Source organism: Halichoerus grypus, chromosome 1 (assembly GCF_964656455.1).
Source record: "Halichoerus grypus chromosome 1, mHalGry1.hap1.1, whole genome shotgun sequence".
Classification (NCBI taxonomy): Eukaryota; Metazoa; Chordata; class Mammalia; order Carnivora; family Phocidae; genus Halichoerus; species Halichoerus grypus.
The window spans coordinates 106,503,827-106,523,779 of NC_135712.1; the positions used below are offsets into that span (position 1 = coordinate 106,503,827).

At 37.6% G+C, this 19,953-nt stretch overlaps 1 protein-coding gene across 3 annotated transcripts in view; it reads right to left on the bottom strand.

Annotated features, from left to right (window-relative positions):
• Positions 1-3,028: 3,028 nt before the first annotated feature.
• Positions 3,029-19,953, bottom strand: part of MME (membrane metalloendopeptidase) — a 100,066-nt gene continuing 83,141 nt past the window's right edge. For all 3 annotated transcript variants that reach the window (XM_036120600.2, XM_036120602.2, XM_036120601.2), the window contains exons 18-23: positions 18,723-18,842; positions 17,109-17,242; positions 16,229-16,294; positions 13,320-13,415; positions 12,913-12,989; positions 3,029-5,094 (exon numbers count right to left, since the gene is read on the bottom strand). In XM_036120600.2, coding sequence (XP_035976493.1) covers positions 4,995-5,094; positions 12,913-12,989; positions 13,320-13,415; positions 16,229-16,294; positions 17,109-17,242; positions 18,723-18,842 — 593 coding nt within the window. In that variant the 3' untranslated portion in view covers positions 3,029-4,994. The remainder of the gene's footprint in view (positions 5,095-12,912; positions 12,990-13,319; positions 13,416-16,228; positions 16,295-17,108; positions 17,243-18,722; positions 18,843-19,953) is intronic.

The following is a 19,953-nucleotide window of genomic DNA, read 5'->3' on the forward strand; positions in this document are numbered from 1 at the left end:
GTGATCTTCATTTATGACCAAAGTAAAAAAGAAACACACATAAGCAGGGAGTTACCTGGGATTCACTGTATCCTGCTGTTTCCTCCCTGTTCAGCCTCTAAATTTTAGTATCTGACCCCCAGGTAAATCATGGTGCCTCCCAGGTAGAGCATTTCGGCCAATCACTGTATAATTTACTGGCTACTGTTTTAGTTATAGGCTGTAACCTTAACCACGGCCAGGATTTGGTAAATGCTAGGGTGTTATTTAGGGGGAGACCTGGTGGGAGAGAGTGGCAAGATTAGTATCTTCAGGGGGAATAAAGAACAAAAGACCTCTGGAGCACAGGGTTTGTTCTCAGTGAGCCACTTTGAGCGCAGTCAATGGAAGGTCTGAAAATTCCCCTGCCCTGTGTCAAGCAGTGTGTGTCAAAGCCACCTTGGGAAACAGATCTGGCCTGTTGTGGGGCAAGGCGGTTCCTGACCAAAATCTCCTTCACCGGATTCCTTGGGTCTAAGTTGCCTGAGCTGCGAAACTGAATAGCTTCTTAAATAAATGAAAACATCTTAAATTCAAAGGAGTTAGGTTTTTTTGGGGGGGCTCAATTTCCCCCATTCCTCTCCTTTCCATCTTCTCTCCCTTATTTCCTACTTTCTTCCAAGTAACATTTTTAGATGACTTTTAAGGTGTAATGTTTTCACCTCATAGAAATATTTAAAATGCAGAGGAAAAAATGAAATAAGAATCACCTATAATACTACCACTCAGAGATATTCCCTACTAATTTCTGGCATATATTCTTCCAACTCTTTTTCTATGCAACAATATTTTAACATAATTGAAATCATAATGCATTTGCAGCCTCTTGATATTTTCTTACATATCCTTACCATTCTTGATATTTTCTTACATATCCCTACCATTGCAGCCTCTTTATATTTTCTTTGAACAAATCTAAACAGTTTCTCCTATTTCATTTTTTCCTTCCTATTGCTTTGATATTAAAGGTAGAGCTGCCATGAACATCTTAGCATCGCATCTTTGATGCCATATTTCAGGAGACATAGAGCATCGATAGCATGTGTTTTGAAAGATTTGCACCAAGGTAAACAGATAATCCAGATACTGTACTTGACCCCATTTTTGTCTGATACCTGAAAAAATTATTGTTAGTTTCTGGGTGGAAAGGAAATTCAGAAATATAACACTTAGTCACAATTGCTAGACTTCCGGTCTTCCCGCACCGTTCAAGCTGAGAGCCCATCATTATTTCTGGCAAGAGTCTATGCTCATTTTTCTGTCAGGCTTTTTTTGCACAACCTAGAGGATCTGCTTTGTCGAACAACAAAATAGAAGCACAGGAGTTTGGCTACAAAGTGGAAAATAACAGTAGTATTTCTCACTGTTTTAGAGGAAATGCAAAATACAAAGGAGTTAAAATTAAGACAACATTGTTAAAGAAGAGATTAGAATGCAATATACATGTGCCACTTTGACAACAGTCACAGGTGGGTCCTCTCTTCACCTGATTAATCAAGTCAAATCCTTCAGCCCAGGGATGGTGCACAAAGACAACTTTTGTTTCTGCCTAAGCCATCATCTGGTTATACCCGTGACCCTCTATAACACTTGGCAACCTTTTCACTGAACTTTTGCAAAGAAATCGGATCAGAAAACCATGGTATCTTTGGAAGAATGGGGTGGCATACCCAAGAAAACATTGGTGAAATAGTTTATATCATTCATTTTTAAAAGACCCAATTTGAGACCAGCAGGAAGTGTAAGACGGCAGGGACGAAAGCTCCATTTGGCCATAACATTTTTCAAGACATAGGGGAGCCTGGAATAGGCAGAAAAGCAATACTATGAAAAATGTTTGTTTTTATTTTGTATTTTTGAGACTGGAACTGATAAAACTTTCTGATTTTCTATCTTTGACAGGGCGAGTCTCATTTCCAAACTAACAGTTATCTTCTACTTTGAGAATTCCCTCTGAGACAACAGGAATAATAAAGGCTTTAGAGAAAACTAGTAAGAGCAGCATGGACCCTAAGGAGATCAAACTTTAGTCCTTGTCTTTGAACTACAATGTGGTCTAACTGGACTCAGGTATTTACATGAGTTCTGAAATTATCTTATGCAGTGGTTCTTCACTGGGGGACAGATTACAAGCAAAGAAGTTATTGGACACATTCTCCTTCTCTTGTTGAGAATACTGATAGAATCTAATTTTCTTTTATTTCAGGTGGGAAAAGCAAAGGCCCAAGAGAATGGATCAAAGGCCCAAGGTCACCGTGTCATTAATGGCAGACTAGGGCTAGAATAGACTCTTCTCCCAAGATAGCATTCTTTCCACCTCATGCCCAGAATCCACATGGACTTTGCAGCATGGAGGCAGACTCCTTACCAATGAGAACTTATTTCTAGCCTCATCCCTGAGTTATATTAGCTCCCAACCCTTAGTGTCTCAGCTTCTAAGGTCTTTCCTTGACCAGGATTCAGCCATAGTGAAATCGGATTTATGCGTGAGATTACAGATAGGCCTTACCTGATGAAACAACTCCAAATGATTGGGACTGGTTGAGAGAGACCCATACAACTCAACAACGATGCCATATACAATTAATAATATCCTCACGTGTGAGAGAGGGGGAGGTACTGGTCTTCTCACTTGGGTGTATCCCTCACTCCCAGGAAATCTCCTATTTCTAGACACAGGAGATCCAGGCATTAGAAAGGCTTTTTTCCCCCCTGAAAATGTCACTCTAGTCCTTCCATAAAGATGGGAGTCTGATGTTTTAAAGAGTGGGGAATCTAGTGTCTTTTTGTAATTTGTACTAGTTGCTCTTCAGCTGCTCTGACAGGATGGAAATTAAATGATTCAAAGGTAGTTGTTCTCTTCAGAACTGGATGCTCCTAATGTTCCAACCACGAATCTTACTTATAAGTGTTTTCAGTTTATTTAAGGAAATATATCCACAAGTATACTTTGAATTACCCATAATAAGGGTGGTAGTGATATAAGAAGAAGAAGAGGAGGATATCCATGGCTAGTTGAAAACTATATTTTCAATATTTATAATAACTCGGCAAAATGTTTGTGGAAACGAGCTCATTAAAATCTCAAGTTAAAAAAGATGGGTAATATGCAAGTATGTATGCTCATAATTGCACCATTTGTAATAGCCCCAAACTGGAAGCTTCTTCTCACATGCCTATCAACAATGGAATGGATGAATTGTAGTATAATCACACAATAGGATATTATTGAGTAATGACAATGAGAGATCCACAATCGAATGCAACAATATAGATGAATCTCAAAATGTAACACGAGTGAAAGAAGCCAGACACGAAAGAATACATGCTAATCGATTAAAACTAATGTGTGATATTAGGAGTCAGGACAGTTGTCGTCCTTGGAGGAAGGAAGTGGTAGTTGGAAGAAGGGGTTTCTAAGGCACTAGTAATGTTTTGTTTCTTAAAGGTGCTGGTTACAGGGCTGTGTTCAGTTGGAGAAAGTTCACTGAGCTGTACACTTACGTTTAATGAAACTTGGGTATACGCTGCATTTTCATAACTTTTAAAAAAAGGTAAATAAATGCATTTTTCAAGAAGCAAGAAAACCAACACTCATATTTTGAATAGAAATTCCCTCATTTTCATTTTGTTAGGAAAAATAAGGAAAACGCCTCTTTTGTAAAATACTAATCAAGTAATGAAGTTAACCAAACTAGCCAAAAGGACAGGGAAAGAGAAGAAGATAAAGCCTCAAGAGATGAGTTCCTAGCAGGGACTAGACAGGCCCCTCCCAGAACTCTAGGCGAGTTCGGATTTCAGACGCAGGTCTGTCCGAGGTGGGCAAGCCTCTCATTTATATTCAGAAATGCACTCTCCAGAGCTAGACTGCCGCCACAGCAGGCTCAGTGAGTAATGGGCTCACAATTCCAATTTAGGATCAAAATATTTCCATCAGATGACAAACCTGAAAAGAGGAGGAGATGCAGAGCTACACAGATGCAGTTTAGTCCTTTTCTCATAGCCACCTCAGGGACAGAGTTTATTTTGAAAATTCTGCTTCAGACAACTGTCCAATGGCAATTTTTAACCCAGAGTTTGTGCTTCAAGCTTTTTATCAATATGATTGGTAAGCTTAAAAAGTCTCAAATCTTCATCTGTACATCACTTTACAGATCTTGGTCCGTAACTATTTATCTCTGTCGGAAATGTTAATATTCAATGATTAACTATAATAATAATTACTTAGCCATAAATGTAGTTAATAATTAAATATAAAAATTATTATTTATACATTACTACAAATCTCTTAAAAAGATCAAGTTTTGAGAGAGAGAGAGAGCAAGAAATTGCTTAGAAAATTGCAGGGACCCTCAAGAATTTCAGTATCGGTGAAAGCAGGTACAATGAAAAACAGTTTCAGACATTCATTTTAGCCCTAAGAGCAGCTTAAAATAAAATGATCTCAGAATGAATAAACTGATGATTGGCAAAATCGGTTTAAAATTACATGAAGTCCCAAGGCCCCAGTATGTATAACAATTCTTTGGAAGAGTTCTGTAGGAGTGAAAATGTTACAAATAAAAGTAAAAATAAGTAGTTAGGCAATGTGTTTTTAACCCTCATGCCACTGCTGTGTTTTGGAGCCAACTGTGTGCTTCAATCTCTTTAATTTCCCTTTGATTAGCAATCCCAGTCTACATCGAGGGGTTAACATTGTTTTCAAGAGATGACATCAACTGGCAGATCATATGAGAAACAGAAATGAATCGTAATATCTTTAGAGATCAAGCATTATTTACACAGTGAGAAGTGATTGATTTGATAGACACCAGACACCCCCCTCCTCTCTCCACGCCTTTTCCAGAATAACCTAACTTCATTTCTAATATGATGCTCTGTCATCCCACGTAAGTACAATGACTTCTGTGGACAGAGTTCCCCATTTCTGTGGTGTCGGCAAGTCTAGCCAAGGGCCACGTCGCTTTCTCTGAAGATCACCACACTCGGCATTTCTTTTCTGGATTCATGTATGAATTCTTACGGCAGTAAAAGGCCTCTGAAAACTCAGGGGAGTTCTGCAAAGTCCCAATAATCCTGTGAAACAGACAAAAGTCACATCAGCATTTGATACTTAGGCCCATGCCATGTAGGAGCTCTACAGGATTTCTCGATGTAGGCCTACTGACGGAATTTGGAATTTACAGCTTGAGAGGAAAAAAAAAGTTCTACTCATTAACAGAATTTTTAAATGGACAAGTAACAAAGTATCGGAGCACAGATTTTGAAGACTGTGTGGCTTGAATCCCGCGTATGAGTTGTATTTATTTCGCGTCTCTTTGCTTCAGTTTCCTTTTCTGTAAAATGCATATAATAATAGTACCTGCATCTTATGGTTGTCACGGGGAGTTAACTTATAAACACCCTATGCGTGTTGTAAAATAAATGAATAGTTCATATTCAGAATTGCGGTTATTATAAGAAGAGCTTGGTCAAAAATAAAATCACGATTTTTCATTACATCTTGGAAGGGCTCACACAATTACTTACATATAATAGACTTTAACTAGGTATTTGTTGATTTGATCTAATAAGGAAGATCATTATTTTCTTTTTTCCAAAAGAATTCATAGATATCAGAAACTGGATTCAGCCTGAGTAACTGGAAAGGGCTGGCAAAAAGTCAATGTCTTCTTATCTCTGACCCCAGTGGGCAAAAACAACACCGTCCGACCCACTGGCGGCACCAAGCAGCATTTGAAGGGAGAGAGAGGTCAGTACAATGATGCAGAGGTGATGCTTTCACACCAACCCCAAACCACCTCCTTCCTTTCTCTTCCTACTGGGACCATGCCACCACACCCACCTTGGGCTGGGAGGAAGGGCAGGGAGGCAAACAGACGAGGGTGGTGGGAAGACCTCAGGCAAGTGACAGGAGAGTGTGTTCTAATTACTGAGATCTCCATACATGGCAGGTGTGCTGAGTATAAATCTTTGTAGTCTTATCTCCTCTGACCCATTCTCCACACAGCAGAATGACCTTTAAAGTTTAAGTCAAATCCCCTAATTCCCTTCCTTAAAATCTTCCAGGGGCTTGAATGAAATTCAACTCCTCTCCATGGCCTCCAATGTTCTGAGGGCTCCAGCCGACCTTCCCAGCCTCCTCATAGTACGTTTCTCTTCCTGTTTCTCATCAGGTTCAAACTACACAGACCGACTTTCCATTCATCAAACCAGCCAATTTCTTTCCCTCTTTAGGGCCTTCTGCTCCTATGGACCCCACTCCCTTGAAAGTTACTGCCCAGTGACTCCATGATTTACTCCTTCTCAGCTTTCATGCCTCTACTTAAATACCCCTCCTCAGAGGCTTTCTTCAAAGAATGTCCAGATTAGTTCCTCCCACCTGTAGTAGCCCTATTGGTTCACAATGATTTGTTCTCCTTCTTTACTTCGTGACATCACCACTACACTGTAATCTGAGGGCAAAATACTGTGTATCTCTTGCTCCCTGTTGCCCTCCCCATTGCCCTCCCTGCAAAGCCTACCACAGTGCTTTGTACACTGTAGGAGTCAGTGCATACTAACTGAATAAATGACACTGTCAGCTGGTCATGGTGATTACATGTACAGGAGGAATAGGTCATTATAAAGAAAAACACTACTTAGCATTTTTGTGTTTATTTGCAACTATGGACCAACTATGAGAAAAAGCAAGCATTTCTTTTCCTTATCCCCATTCCAGGAAAGACAGATCCATACCTAATTTCTAAAAGTCTGACTTCCTAATGTGTTAACCATTACCACATCAACTATCTCTCCAGCCCCAACATCACAACTCCCCTATCCTTCAGGGAGAATGTAAACTTTTTTGGTTGTGTGTTTTTTCTTAGTACTCCTAGAGGAGTCCTAAAGATTAACAGGAATCTTCCTGGTATGGGGGTGTTGAGGTGGGGTGGGGGCCAGAGCTGGGGAATTTATATCTATTAGTCCACTTGAGATGGAGAAGACTGGCCTCCGCAATGCTGAGAAGGGGCCCAGTAATTGTGGGTTGTGTGAATGACAAAGACATTCCTCCCATTGTGAGCAGGGCCCTGAGAGGCCTCTGATACGGTGGCATGTAATGTGGGGGAGCCTGAACATCAAGAGCAGTGGTTCCTGAGGCTGTTGCCCATGACCACCAGAAGGAAATGGAGCCACCTGACTTCAGATGGAGCCTCTGAACTGCAGAGATAGCAGCAGTGGCCATGGCAGGCTGGAGGTGGAGACTAATTCCCTAATTTCTGAGTCTTTGGATTCCTGTACAACCCTAAAAAGGAGTACACTGAAAACTACTGAAATTAAGTTTCTTACCTCCCCGCTTAGGGTGGGAGTTTGGAGATTGAATTAATTTGCTATAATAATGATGATGATGATGATGTGTCATTTCTTATATCTGAAAGTCCAGGAACAAATTCACCTGATACTTGGTCAAAAGTGGTCATATATGTAGGAATAAAAAGATTTTATTTTATTTTTAGTAATCTCTATGCCCAACATGGGGCTCAAACTCACAACCCCAAGATCAAGAGTCCCATGCACTACTGAGCCAGCCAGCCGCCCCAAGGAATAAAAAGATTTTAGACATCAGGAATTTGTATTAGTCTTTAGTCTTTTAAGTTTCTAGGCTCATGAACTCTGAGACAGAGAGAAACTTTGATTCATTTAATTCAATCCCCTTTCCACTTTAGGAAGCCCTATGCGCTAGCTGAGTGGCAGTCATCACGATGACCTGATTGTTCCTCAAATTGAGCAGCAAGCTCCCTGATGGACAGGGAAAGCATCTGGGATCCTGTGACTAGAAGAGCTGCTCTTTTTTGTTTTCATTTTATTAAACTTTTTTTTTTTTAAAGGACTGTATCTTAGATATAATCATACGGGCACAAGTACTTCAGTAAAATGTCCAAACCCATGACTTAATTCTACATTTGTCATAAAAACATGAGGGAAATGAAAAAAAAAAAACAACAAAAAGCCCATACACCTCAAAGAAGGGAAGTCTTCACAAAGCACCAATGGCAGTTAGCCATGTAGCAACACTCAACCTAATGCGCACTCAGCTCTCCATTTCCATTCCAGCTCTTCTCTTTCCATCCAAAAGCTTCACTTAGATCATTTGGTTCTGAATAATTAGGTCAACCATGTACCAGGACTTCACTTACCTTCCCATGACTCTGATTAATGTCTTATTGTTTACATTAATTCTTTGGATAGATGACATAAATAATCTATTTCAGAAAGTAGATACATTATTAATCAAATGACTCCCTTCTCTTAAGAGTGGGGTCATCTTTCATTAATATTACATAAAGGACTTACATGAATTTCATGCTATATTAAAACTGTGAAATGTTTGTGTTTATGATAACAGAAGATAAATGGCTTTTATTGATTATGTCTTAAAGTGATTTACTTGAAATTTTGACTTTATTATATAAAATGTTTTATTATACTGTTGTTGTTTATTCCCTTGGCAAATAATCACTTGTTTTAAAAACATCTAAGGGATACGGAGTTGAACATCAGGCGACCAAGAAGACTACTCCTGCCTGTGCCTAACTGGATTTTTTAATTACTGAATGAGATTTTTGCAATTAATTGGTCTTCTGACAACCTTTTGTTACTTCTTTTATTACTTATTTATTTATTTAGTAAAAAGACTTTATTCATTTATTTATTTGACAGAGAGAGAGAGAGAGAAACAGCAAGAGAGGGAACACAAGCAGGGGGAGTGGGAGAGGGAGAAGCAGGCCTCCCGCTGAGCAGGGAGCCCGATATGGGGCTCGATCCCAAGACCCTGGGACCATGACCTGAGCCAAAGGCAGACGCTTAACTGACTGAGCCACCCAGGCATCCCTTGTTAATTCTTTTAAATGAATGACTTGTTTACAAGGTTAACTAGCTTCATTTATAAATAAACTATCCAATCTTTATCATTAACTGTTGTTCATGGTTTTGTTAAAGGAAGGTCACATTGATCAGCTTATGTTCCACTATAAATTCACAAAGAAATAAATGCCTGAATAGATTCCCAGATGTGGTTTGAAGATTAACAAGTGCTACAAGGTTCACCAAAATCCAAACTGACATTTAGAAATTATCAGAAACCAGTGCTAATATTTAAGGCAAATAGAAGAAACATTAGTATTTCAAACAGGATTTAGCATACGCATACTAACTCATGGAATAATAGGGAAAAAATCGCCATATTACCTAAAAATGTCTACATAAAACACTAGAAAGAATATCTTACAAAAAGTACTAGAAATTAAGCTGTGGAAAAAATGTCTTGCTTTATTAGTGGTGTTAGTTCTGTAAAGTGCCCTTTTATTCTGACTGGAAGATAATATCGAGCAATTTAAGCATCTAAATGAGCACCTTTACTATTTAGGTAGTGTATACATTTGTATCACTTTGTCCCTTTGAACTTGCTTTAAAAAAATTATCAGACCCTTATATATTGTTTAGAAGTATTACATCTGAATAACTTTAGAGACACATCTGTAGATTACATGGTAAATATTAGCATAACAACCATTCCAAGTGATGGGGATGGCTAACAGAAACTGAATTTCCAAAAAAAAGTCATTTAAATTGTGAGTTCAATTTCTAGAACATCAAGGGGAAATGTTTTTATTTTTAAATACTAAAGTTTTGGGGGCGCCTGGGTGGCTCAGTCAGTTAAACTTCTGCCTTCGGCTCAGGTCATGATCCCAGGGTCCTGGGATCAAGCCCCACATCAGGCTCCCTGCTCAGCTGGGAGTCTGCTTCTCCCTCTGCCTCTGACACTCCTCCTGTTCATGCTCTCTCTCTCAAACGAATAAATAAATAAATAAATTTCTCTCTAAATACTAAAGTTTTAGAAGTTTATAGGGGCACCTGGGTGGCTCAGTCGTTAAGTGTCTGCCTTTGGCTCAGGTCATGATCCCAGGATCCTGGGATTGAGCCCCGCATCGGGCTCCCTGCTCAGCAGGAAGCCTGCTTCTCCCTCTCCCACTCCCCCTGCTTGGGTTCCCTCTCTCACTGTCTCTCACTCTCTGTCAAAAAATATATAAAATCTTTAAAAAAAAGAAAAGAAAAGAAAAAAAAGTTTATCTAAAGTACGTAAGACTTTAGTTAGGAAGACTAAAACAATTACAGTTCAAACCTAACAAATGGTTTTATAGATGCAGCTTTATATCAAGTATATTTTGCCTTCTGTTTTAATACTGCCGTACTTAAGCATAAGGTTACAAAATCTCTCTCTATTTCAGAAATGTTTCTAAACAAACCACTATGCACAATTTCTCAATAGCAATTCAATGTCTGCTAGTTTTTAAGGCTTTTAAAAAAATATGTTTTACTTTGTACAGCCAGGAAGCAGCCTGTTTCCAAAACTAAATGTAACCTCAACCTTTTGCCGAGGAAATCCCTTTACCTCCAGAGAAAATAATAACTTCCTTGACAAAAGGTTGGCATTCCATTTACCCTTTTTAAAAAACAACACATACTTTTCTTACTAGAAACGAAAAATAGTCAAAGAGGCATCTTTTGCACCAGAACAAAGAAAGTTACAAATAAAGTTGTGAATAATTTACATATTTTATAAAAAAATAATATGTATTTTTACAGATAGCAAATTTTACATATTTATAATAAAATTGTTTTCAGTTTAAAATTGAGGGTAGAAAACAGTTATGTATTTACCTATATATCATTTAATCAGTGATCAGTTATTGACATTCTGAACTATCCAGACATAAGAAATGAGCAACAAAAAGCCCTTGACTCTCAGGTAATAAAAATGTTGCAAAGTCCATATATTTACCCCTGGGGATTCTTATTCTGTTCACACCTTTCTTATCTAAAAATAATCCTAGCACTAATTTTCAAACACATATATGTAATAGACACTTCTATATTAACATTAAGCCTCTTAACAACTCTCAGGATAATTTAATCCTAATTTAAAATATCTAGAAACTGAGACACAAAGGTTAAGTAACAGCTTATAAATGGCAGAGCCATGGGTGGAACTCAAGTGTTTCTTCCTTCAAAGCTTACATTCATTTTTTTCACCAAGTATAAGGATCTGCTTTCTGAGCTAATCAGAGTGAAGGAATGGGATGGCAAAAGGCAGGCAATGTAGTAACAGCCAAGAGAACTAGGGAAGAAACAAACAGGAAAACCCTAATAAAAAGCCAAAATGAAAAGTCAAAAAAGCATCACCATATCCCCATTGGTGGCTCTTTAGTGTAGGAATAAATAGCTCCCCATACTCTAGCTTTTGAGGATTTCACTAAACTAATAAACACTAAAATGCCAACTAATAGTCATAACAATAGTCTGTGTCATTTAAAAAAAAAAAAGCTAGGTTTTGTTCAAGATACTGTGTTTATAAGGCAATAAGGTAGAAAATGTATTTTAAACAGAGAAATTTTAATCCAGTGGTTAAGATGAAAATGTTAATACTCAAGCGACAAATTTTAGCTATCAAAATCTTTCAATTTGCAAGCCCCATTCTCTGAGGGTATGCCAGATGTACCAGGTATTACAATAATATTACTTAAATTCATTAGGTTTTTATGCACATATGCTTTAGTTCATGGGGATATGGAAGGAAGAGCTTTGACCAATTAGATTGTTATCATGGTTTATGTGAGCTTATAATAATTGCCCTCTGTTGTCTTCAGAATTAAATTCCTGTATTTTCACTTCTGAAGACTTCAGTAAGGAAAAAGACAACTTCTAAAAACGAAAACAAAAAGTTACTTGGGTAAACTACAATGGGAATTGATCCAGTGACTTTTGCTGCTCATTATCTAAAAAGAAGTTAATTTGATTATTCTAGCAAGACTGAATTTACCTTGGATTACACACTTAATGGGTATACAATAAACAGTTGTTGAGCAAATGAATTTTGAAAGAACAGTTAAGGCAAATACCGAATGATGGTGATTACGATGATGATACTAGAACAAGCTGAGTAAACTCTTTAATTTGTAAATATGCTATTTTATTGTTTCATAATTGAATGTGGTTTTTCCCCAGGAGTGAATGATCCAGGCAGTATGTTTATATCTATTTTAGGAAGGGCTTTTCAAACTCAGCCCATTAATTCTCTTTTGTTCTCAAGCTATTTTCCAACCACTCTACGAAATTTTAAGTTTGTTTTTCAGAGTTCCTGCCTGAGAAGTGTTGTTGATCAGTAAATCAGTGATGAAGTGTTATAGTATGTGGGAAGGGGGAGCATTAATAATTTAGTCCTAAACTGGATACATGAGGATCCAGGATTTAACATTGAAACGCTGGTTAGAGTGGTTCTTTTTCAATACATTGCTCTCTTAGATTTTCTGATCTCAGAAGGACTTTAGATTTCTTCTAACTCAACCTTCCACTCTACAGAGCATTTCTCTCCAGCATCCTTGATGGGTTGTCCTCTGACCTCTGCTTCAAGGTACTCTCTCCTGGAGTTCTGGGGATAACTATTTTATGTTGGACAACCTCTAATTAAACCACGTTTCTCTTTATGTTGAATGGAAATCTTTCTTTGGAAGGGCGACTCATTGGTGCTAGGCCTAAACTTTTCATAGCCTCTTAAAAATGTCTTTGTGCTAGCTTTAAATAGAGACATGATTCTCAGGCAACATCTTTGTTGGAATCCATCAAGCACTAAGCACAGGTCACATAAATTCTGAGGATAAGAGCAGTCAAGGCTATGCTTATGTAAACATGACATTTATCCTGTTGTGTTCTGTTGATTCTATCCATGACCCTCAAAAGAAAAAACAAAACTGGATTTCCAAATTTTATAGTCAGAGTTAGAAAAGGCCAATTTCCAAATGTGGAAGTAATGGAGTCAATATTGGAGCACCTTGACTGCTGTTCAAACCCACGCACCTGAAATTCCCTGGACTGTGAACATCTGTTTTAATGGAGTTGACAGCATACTCTGGCCTGTAGGTGCCACACCACACCTAGGGATAGGAAGATAAAGGAAAGTAGTGTGCTTAGGTTCAATCAAAGATTATTTGTATGGGCAGGTCCACTTTCTATTGCAAAATTTAAATTGGAATTCTGCATTTCTCCACCATTTACTCTTCAAATAATGTTCAGTGATAGGCAACCAGGAACATAATTACCATTAATATGAGCTAATAGTCTGTTACAAACAGTGAAAGTCAGTCAAGTCAAATGCTCTGCCACAACTGATTAAAACAAGAAAACTCAGCATGCAATATCTCATTAACTATGAAATTATAACTCAAAATGATTTTCATATCTATCAATCAAGAAAAATACAATACCTGGGCAAAGTTCAAGAAGAATAGTTGTTTGTGATTTAGGTCAAGTCCAGGAAGTAATTTTTCTTCACCATTCTTTTTAACATAATTTTGATAGGCCTAGGCAGTTAATGAGATAGAAACATGATGTTTATAATTTTCTAAATTTATGTATAAATCTGTGCAAAAGACCATGTAATCCAGTAATTAACCTTTTATATCGGGATCACCATAATAATCTATTTACATATGGCAACCTACAACTATTTCATGGATTAGAAAGAAAACCAGAATTCATTTACAAATGTTCTGAAAATGTCATTGATCAATAAATGTTAGTTGAATGAATGGATGACTTATATAAATGATAAAAAACTTATCTAAATGTTGTTCTATAGATAGATGGATAAGTCTTGCCAGTTGGAAGAATGGATTGCCAAGGGAGTCAGTCTGTAATTGCCATATTTAGCTCAGTTACCACTCTTAGCAAAAAAGATTTACACCAGACTTTGAATGATTCATGCCAAAAGTCAAGGGATTCCTTAAGATCTCTAAAACATTAGTACCCTACGATTCTAAGAATAAAGATGAGCAATTATTGTGGTACCCAGAAGACAGGGCAAAATAGACTGAACCTCAGTTACATTAGGAAGAAGGAATTTAGGTTACTAGAATGTCAGAAAATGTCCTTAATTCTTAAAATTCTATGAATACCATTGAAAAATGTAGTTTTCCTCTACTAAACATATTTAAGGAATTTACAACAAACTTTCTGAGATGTGTTACTTCCAACTTAATACAAAGGAAAGTGATCAATTAGATAAGCAGAAGATATATTTCATTTCCTCCTCCTTGCCATTAACACAGATTTATTGAGTCTCTATTATGTAAAGAAGCTAGGAACATGGGGAAGACTGCTCCCTCCTAGGGAGCTCACAATCTAGCAACAGGACAGAGTATTAGATGCTATGATTCCATGTATCACAAATTATAATCTGCTTCATTATAATAAGTCTGTATTTGTTTTAGGTGAAGGTCTTCATGGAAGTACCATCAACCCAGATTTTGGTTGCATTTTTACAGCAATGGTTTTTAATCTGTCTGAATATTAGAAATAACTGTGGGAGTATTAATGGTGCCAACGCCTTCCACTTCCAGGCAAGATGGAGTCAGAGGGACTGGATTTACCTTCCTGCTGAAACAAACAAATGATGGACAAAATATATGAAACAATGGTGTGCATAACACTGGACATCTGGCAAAAAAGAGAGTGATCCCTCTGAGACGGTAAACAAATAAGGTAAGCCCTATAATAGCCCCAGCTTACTGTCTTAAGCATTTCCAGGCGACAATGTAGAGAAGAGAAACTCAACTGGAGCCCAAGGGACTGCCTTAGTTGAGGAGAAGGACCTGAGAGTTCAAAGACACCAATGACAGGGTCCTAAAGAGGAGAAAGCTATATAGGAGAGGATCTCTAGAAATCAGATGGGCCTTTCAAGATTCACACAGTAGGGTCTTGCCTCAGCAGGGGAGAATAATTGTCCCTAGACTGAGCACTACCCTAGTCCCATCTAAAAAGTTGTAAAAGCAAGGTCCAAAAGGATCAAACCATTTCTGAGGAATTTAATCGTGTCCAAGTATAAAGCTCAAAATAATTGTAGGAAAAAAAAATATCTAGCACCCTCAAGGTAAAATGCACATTGCCTGGCATCTAGTCAAAATATTACCAGGCATTCAAAGGAGCATCAATCTACCATCCCCCAGGATTCTGCTGGGACTCATTCTTTTGTAAACTTTGCAGGCAGCTTAATCTCCCAAACCACACACTTGGATCATCCATGGTCACTGCCAAGACACAGGCCCTCCCAGTCATCTCTCTTACACTGTTCTGAAGCTTCCCCTTTCCTGGCCCAATCACTGAGGCCCTCCCCCTCCCCTCTAACCCATACATTTCTATGGTGGACAAATAATCTTACATCCTCATCCATTGCATAGAATATTACATACATCTTTGTCTTAGAGAAGTCTGGTTTTTCCTGGGGCACTTTGTCCCCTGTACCTTCTCAAGCAGTTGCTGCTCATTGTCCCAAATGTCAGCTACCTCAGGGTTGGAAGAAACACTCAAAACTACCCTCACTCCTTTTTGTTGCTTCTAAGACCATTATTCTTCTACTCTTTTGTGAAAAATCTCTACTTTTTTTTTGTGCACATGGCATCAAATAGACCATCCTTTAATCCCTGCTCTAATCATCAAATAATGACACATTTTATGGAGGATTCACAGCTGTGTCTCCAACACTGAGAATAGTGCCAAACACACAGTAAAGTCCGCAACAAGTATTTGTTGAAAGCAAGAATGAATGGAAGGCTAAATGAGATTCTAAGGGATGTTCCATCAATATACTCCTCTGGGTATAATAGTTTGGATGACTACAAGGCCATGTGTTGGAGCTATATCACTTCAGTCTCTCACTGGGTCATTGTAACTGGACTGTGGTTTATGCTGATTATAGTTCCCAAATATTGCTTCACCTGCTGTGAAACTGAGGGTCTTATTTAGTACATTGATCAATGACTAAAATAATCTTTTTGATGACGCACCTTTTCTAAAACATTTATTTCAGAACTTATTTCTTAGAAAAATGTTGCTTCCTCTGTGAAACTTGCATGTCTCCTCATTTTTGCTGATATGACATTCCAGGTTTCCTCTTCTCAGCCTCTCAGAAACCTAGACTGTTCAGCTCAATCATAACCATACTGCCCTTTCTGGTTAGCATACTTACCATCCCCTTTTCCCCCATGTATTTTTTACTTTCTATTCATTGTTCACTGCCTACATTATATGTGCCTTTTGCAAAAGGCTTTAAATGAATGATTAAATATGATAAATATACACTCCAATCACTAAGATGGGAAAAAATATTATTACTCACTCTGTATGCTTGGCCAATACCTCCATTATCAGCAATATTTTCACCCAGTGTATTAATTCCATTGAGCTGTTAAAAAACAAAAGATGCTTAAAGATCCTTACCTGTATTTGGATTGTTAAGAAGGCATCGATAATGCACTTAAGATTGGATATATCTATTCTTCAAAAAGTTAAAAATAGAAATACCATATGATCCAGTAATTTCACTACTGGGTATTTACCCAGGGGAAACGAAAACACTAACTTGAAAAGATATATTTACTTACTGCAGCATTACATTAGCCAAGTCATGTAAGCAACCTAAGTGTCTATGGATAGACGAATGGATAAGGAAGAAGTGAAACATGGCAACACATATACACAATGGAATATTATATAGTCATAAATAATGAGATAAGATGGACCTAGAGGGTATTATGCTAAGTGAAATAAGTCAGACTGAGAAAGACAAATACCATATGGCTCCACTCATAAATGGAATCTAAAAAAAACTGAATAAACAAACAAAAAGCAGAATCAAAACTATAAATACAGAGAACAAACTGATGGGTGCCAGAGGGGAGAGGGTGGGGGTTTGGGCAAAATGGGTGAAGAGGAGAGGGAGATACAGGCCTCCAGTTATGGAATGTGTAAGTCACAGGAATAAAAGCAGAGCATAAGGAATACAGTCAATGATACTGTAATGGCTGTAATGGGACAGATGGTAACTATAACTTGTGAACATAGCACAATGTATAAACTTGTCAAATCATTAAGTTGTACACCTGAAACTAAGGTAACATTGTGTGTCATCTATACTCAAATAAAATAAAAGCAACAATAAAAACAACAACAACAAAGATTGAATATATCTAAAACTTTTCAAGAGAATGTGAACATACATGCTGTCCACCTGCTAGGTCCCAGGAGAAGTTTCCGTACTGGTACACCATGCATTGGGATTGGTCTTTAAAATTATTTGCCGACTGTTGAGTCCACCAGTCAACAAGGTCTCCATCCTTGTTAAAATTTCTGCCTATAATATAATGATTTAAATAAAAGGGGAACTCATTACATCAAGAATTACAATAAGATATCTTTAATTCAAAAAGCAAGGACTGAAATACCACTGTGTGAGAGAACACTCAATTGGACAGGTAATGAGAGGAATTGCTCCCCTTTCTCATCCCGTGTTGATGAAACATGGACTGTGAGGGCCTGCTTTGCTGATGGGCCTTAGTACTGATCCAGGCTTTGTACCCACGTGGTTCCTGATATCTCAGCCAAGGCCACCAGCTAAGCCACTCCTGAAATCATGCCTTGTTTCTCTTGGATGGTTTTCATATGGACCAAGTCTGTTTAGTTTGATATTTTGAGATTGAAAAACACTATTTTTATTCTGCATTCATTTCGTATCTCAAAGCCCTCATGAGACACTGAGGACTCAGAGTTTCCCTCTACTTCAAGCACAAAGAAAGAGTCATCCTTCCTCCTGGAGCTTTCCTGCTAAACCTAAGTACCTCGATCTTTCCCTTTTTTGAGCTATAGTGGCATTTGTTAGATGCCCTGTTTTAACACTTCATTTTATCATCCTTTTAAGTAGTTACTTATGATGTAGTGAATGAGAAGAGGGCTACAAAGATAAACTACTTGAACTCACATCCTGATTCCACTAATTCCTAGCTTTGTAACTTCGAGCAAGTCTTTCATGCGCCTCTACTTTTTTCTATTAAAAAAAAAAAATGGAAGTGGTATTAGTACCCACCTGAGAAAATTATTATATACTTGAATTGAGTTAATAAACATGTATTAAGTCCTTTCCAAAACTGTACCCTTTTTTGTCACCTTTTCTTTATATTCTAGTTAAGGCTTAATTATTTTCTCCCTATTATTTTCTTCCTATCTTCTCTCCACTTGCAAACCAATTTTTGTCATAGCTTCAACTATCACTTCTCTATGTATCTCATGTCTTTACTTCTATGCCTCTCAAATTTCATCGAAACTCTAAATCTCTTTTTGCCATTTGAGGCAGCATATAAACATTTAAGTGTCCATTATTTGCAAGGTCCTGAATTAGGTAAAGGGTGCCAAAAAAAAAAAAAAAAAAAAAAAGGTCCTGTCCATTAGCAGTTTAAAAGTCTTACAGGCACCTTACTTTTTGATTTTACATCTGATTTTAAGACATGAATCCTGTCCTCTAGAAGTCCAGATAGATAATACATAAACAATCACAAAATAAGACCAAACATTATCATTGGTGTTGACAAAGATCACAGTGTTTTCTCAATGTGAATATTTGTGTTATTCTGTCAGAGTGCAAAGCACACATTGCTCATCTTACAACTAGACATTTCTGATCTTCCTAAGCAACAATTTAAAGGGAACGCTAAAAGTATGATTACTAGCCAATGATACCCTGATGATTAAATGTGTTCTTGTATTGATCAAGTATAATAACTCTATTCAGGTTTATTAGGATGTGTCTCAGCCAAAGGAAAGTGTCTGCTGAACTTTACCATTGTCATCGAAGCCATGGGTGATTTCATGTCCTATGACCATGCCGATACCCCCGTAGTTCAACGAGTTAGACTGCCGGGCACTGAAGAAGGGGGGCTGCAGAATGCCAGCTGGGAAGACTACAAGGAAAGAAGATGGTTAAAGACGATTTGTGGCATTCTTCTTTGATGGCAGGCCTGGGCTGGGCTTCCTGCCTGCTGAGCTACTTTCCAGTTTTGTCAGTTTCACTTTATTGTATACAAAAATCTTCTGTGACGAAACAAATGTAGGTCTTTTATGATTGATGACAACAAAGAGTTCATCCCAAAGCGGCACCATGATCTATGATTTATAATCACAATTCACTTTACAAACTCTGCTAAGATTGTTTTTCTCTATGAGGAGTTTAGAGCTAGGGGAAATTATCATCTTCACTCAGAAGGACTTTTCCCCACTGCAAATATTTGGGAGAAACAGTTACTTAATAACACAAATACTACTTTTTTAAAAAAAATAACACAAGTATCACTTTTAATGTCATCTCTAACATTTTATCCATCTACAATAGCTTGTTAAATAAACAGAACTACTCAATCGGAGGCATCCCCCAACCACATTGCCCTGTGTTATTTTCAACAAGGCATCTATGGCTATTTATTTCCTCATTTTTGGTTGTTGTCGTTCTTATCATCCTCACTTGCTCCAGCACTTCAAATATCAGTCCTTTGAGAGCAGACATTTGTGTGTCTATAGGTATATTTGTTTGTTTATTTGTTGAGTCCATTTGTTTTTTTTACTCATTATCTCCAGCACCTAAAACTAGAATGGTGCCTGGAACATAATAGGTGCTTAGGAAATATGTTGATAGGTGAATAGTCAACGATAAATGAGTGAGCAAATAAATTTACCAGGGTGTCCCAGAGACTACTAAATAAATAAATCACCTATTTTTTATGTCTACCCTGACATCTGCATTAACTTGGCTAGCTTTCTACACTTAGATGTCTCACAAACTTTAAATTTCATGTGTCAAACATGAAACTCATCATTTTCTCTTCTAAGCCATCATTCTCTTGACTTTATTTCTACTAGTGGCATTTGAAGGGTCTCAATCACCTGACATGAGCATTTTCTACTACTCTTACATACCCATTTTTTTATTTTTTAGGTATTTTATTTATTTGTTTTTTACCAGGTCTTACACAGTCTATTTAGGAAAAGACCAGGTCATGTACCTTCCTTCCAGGAGCA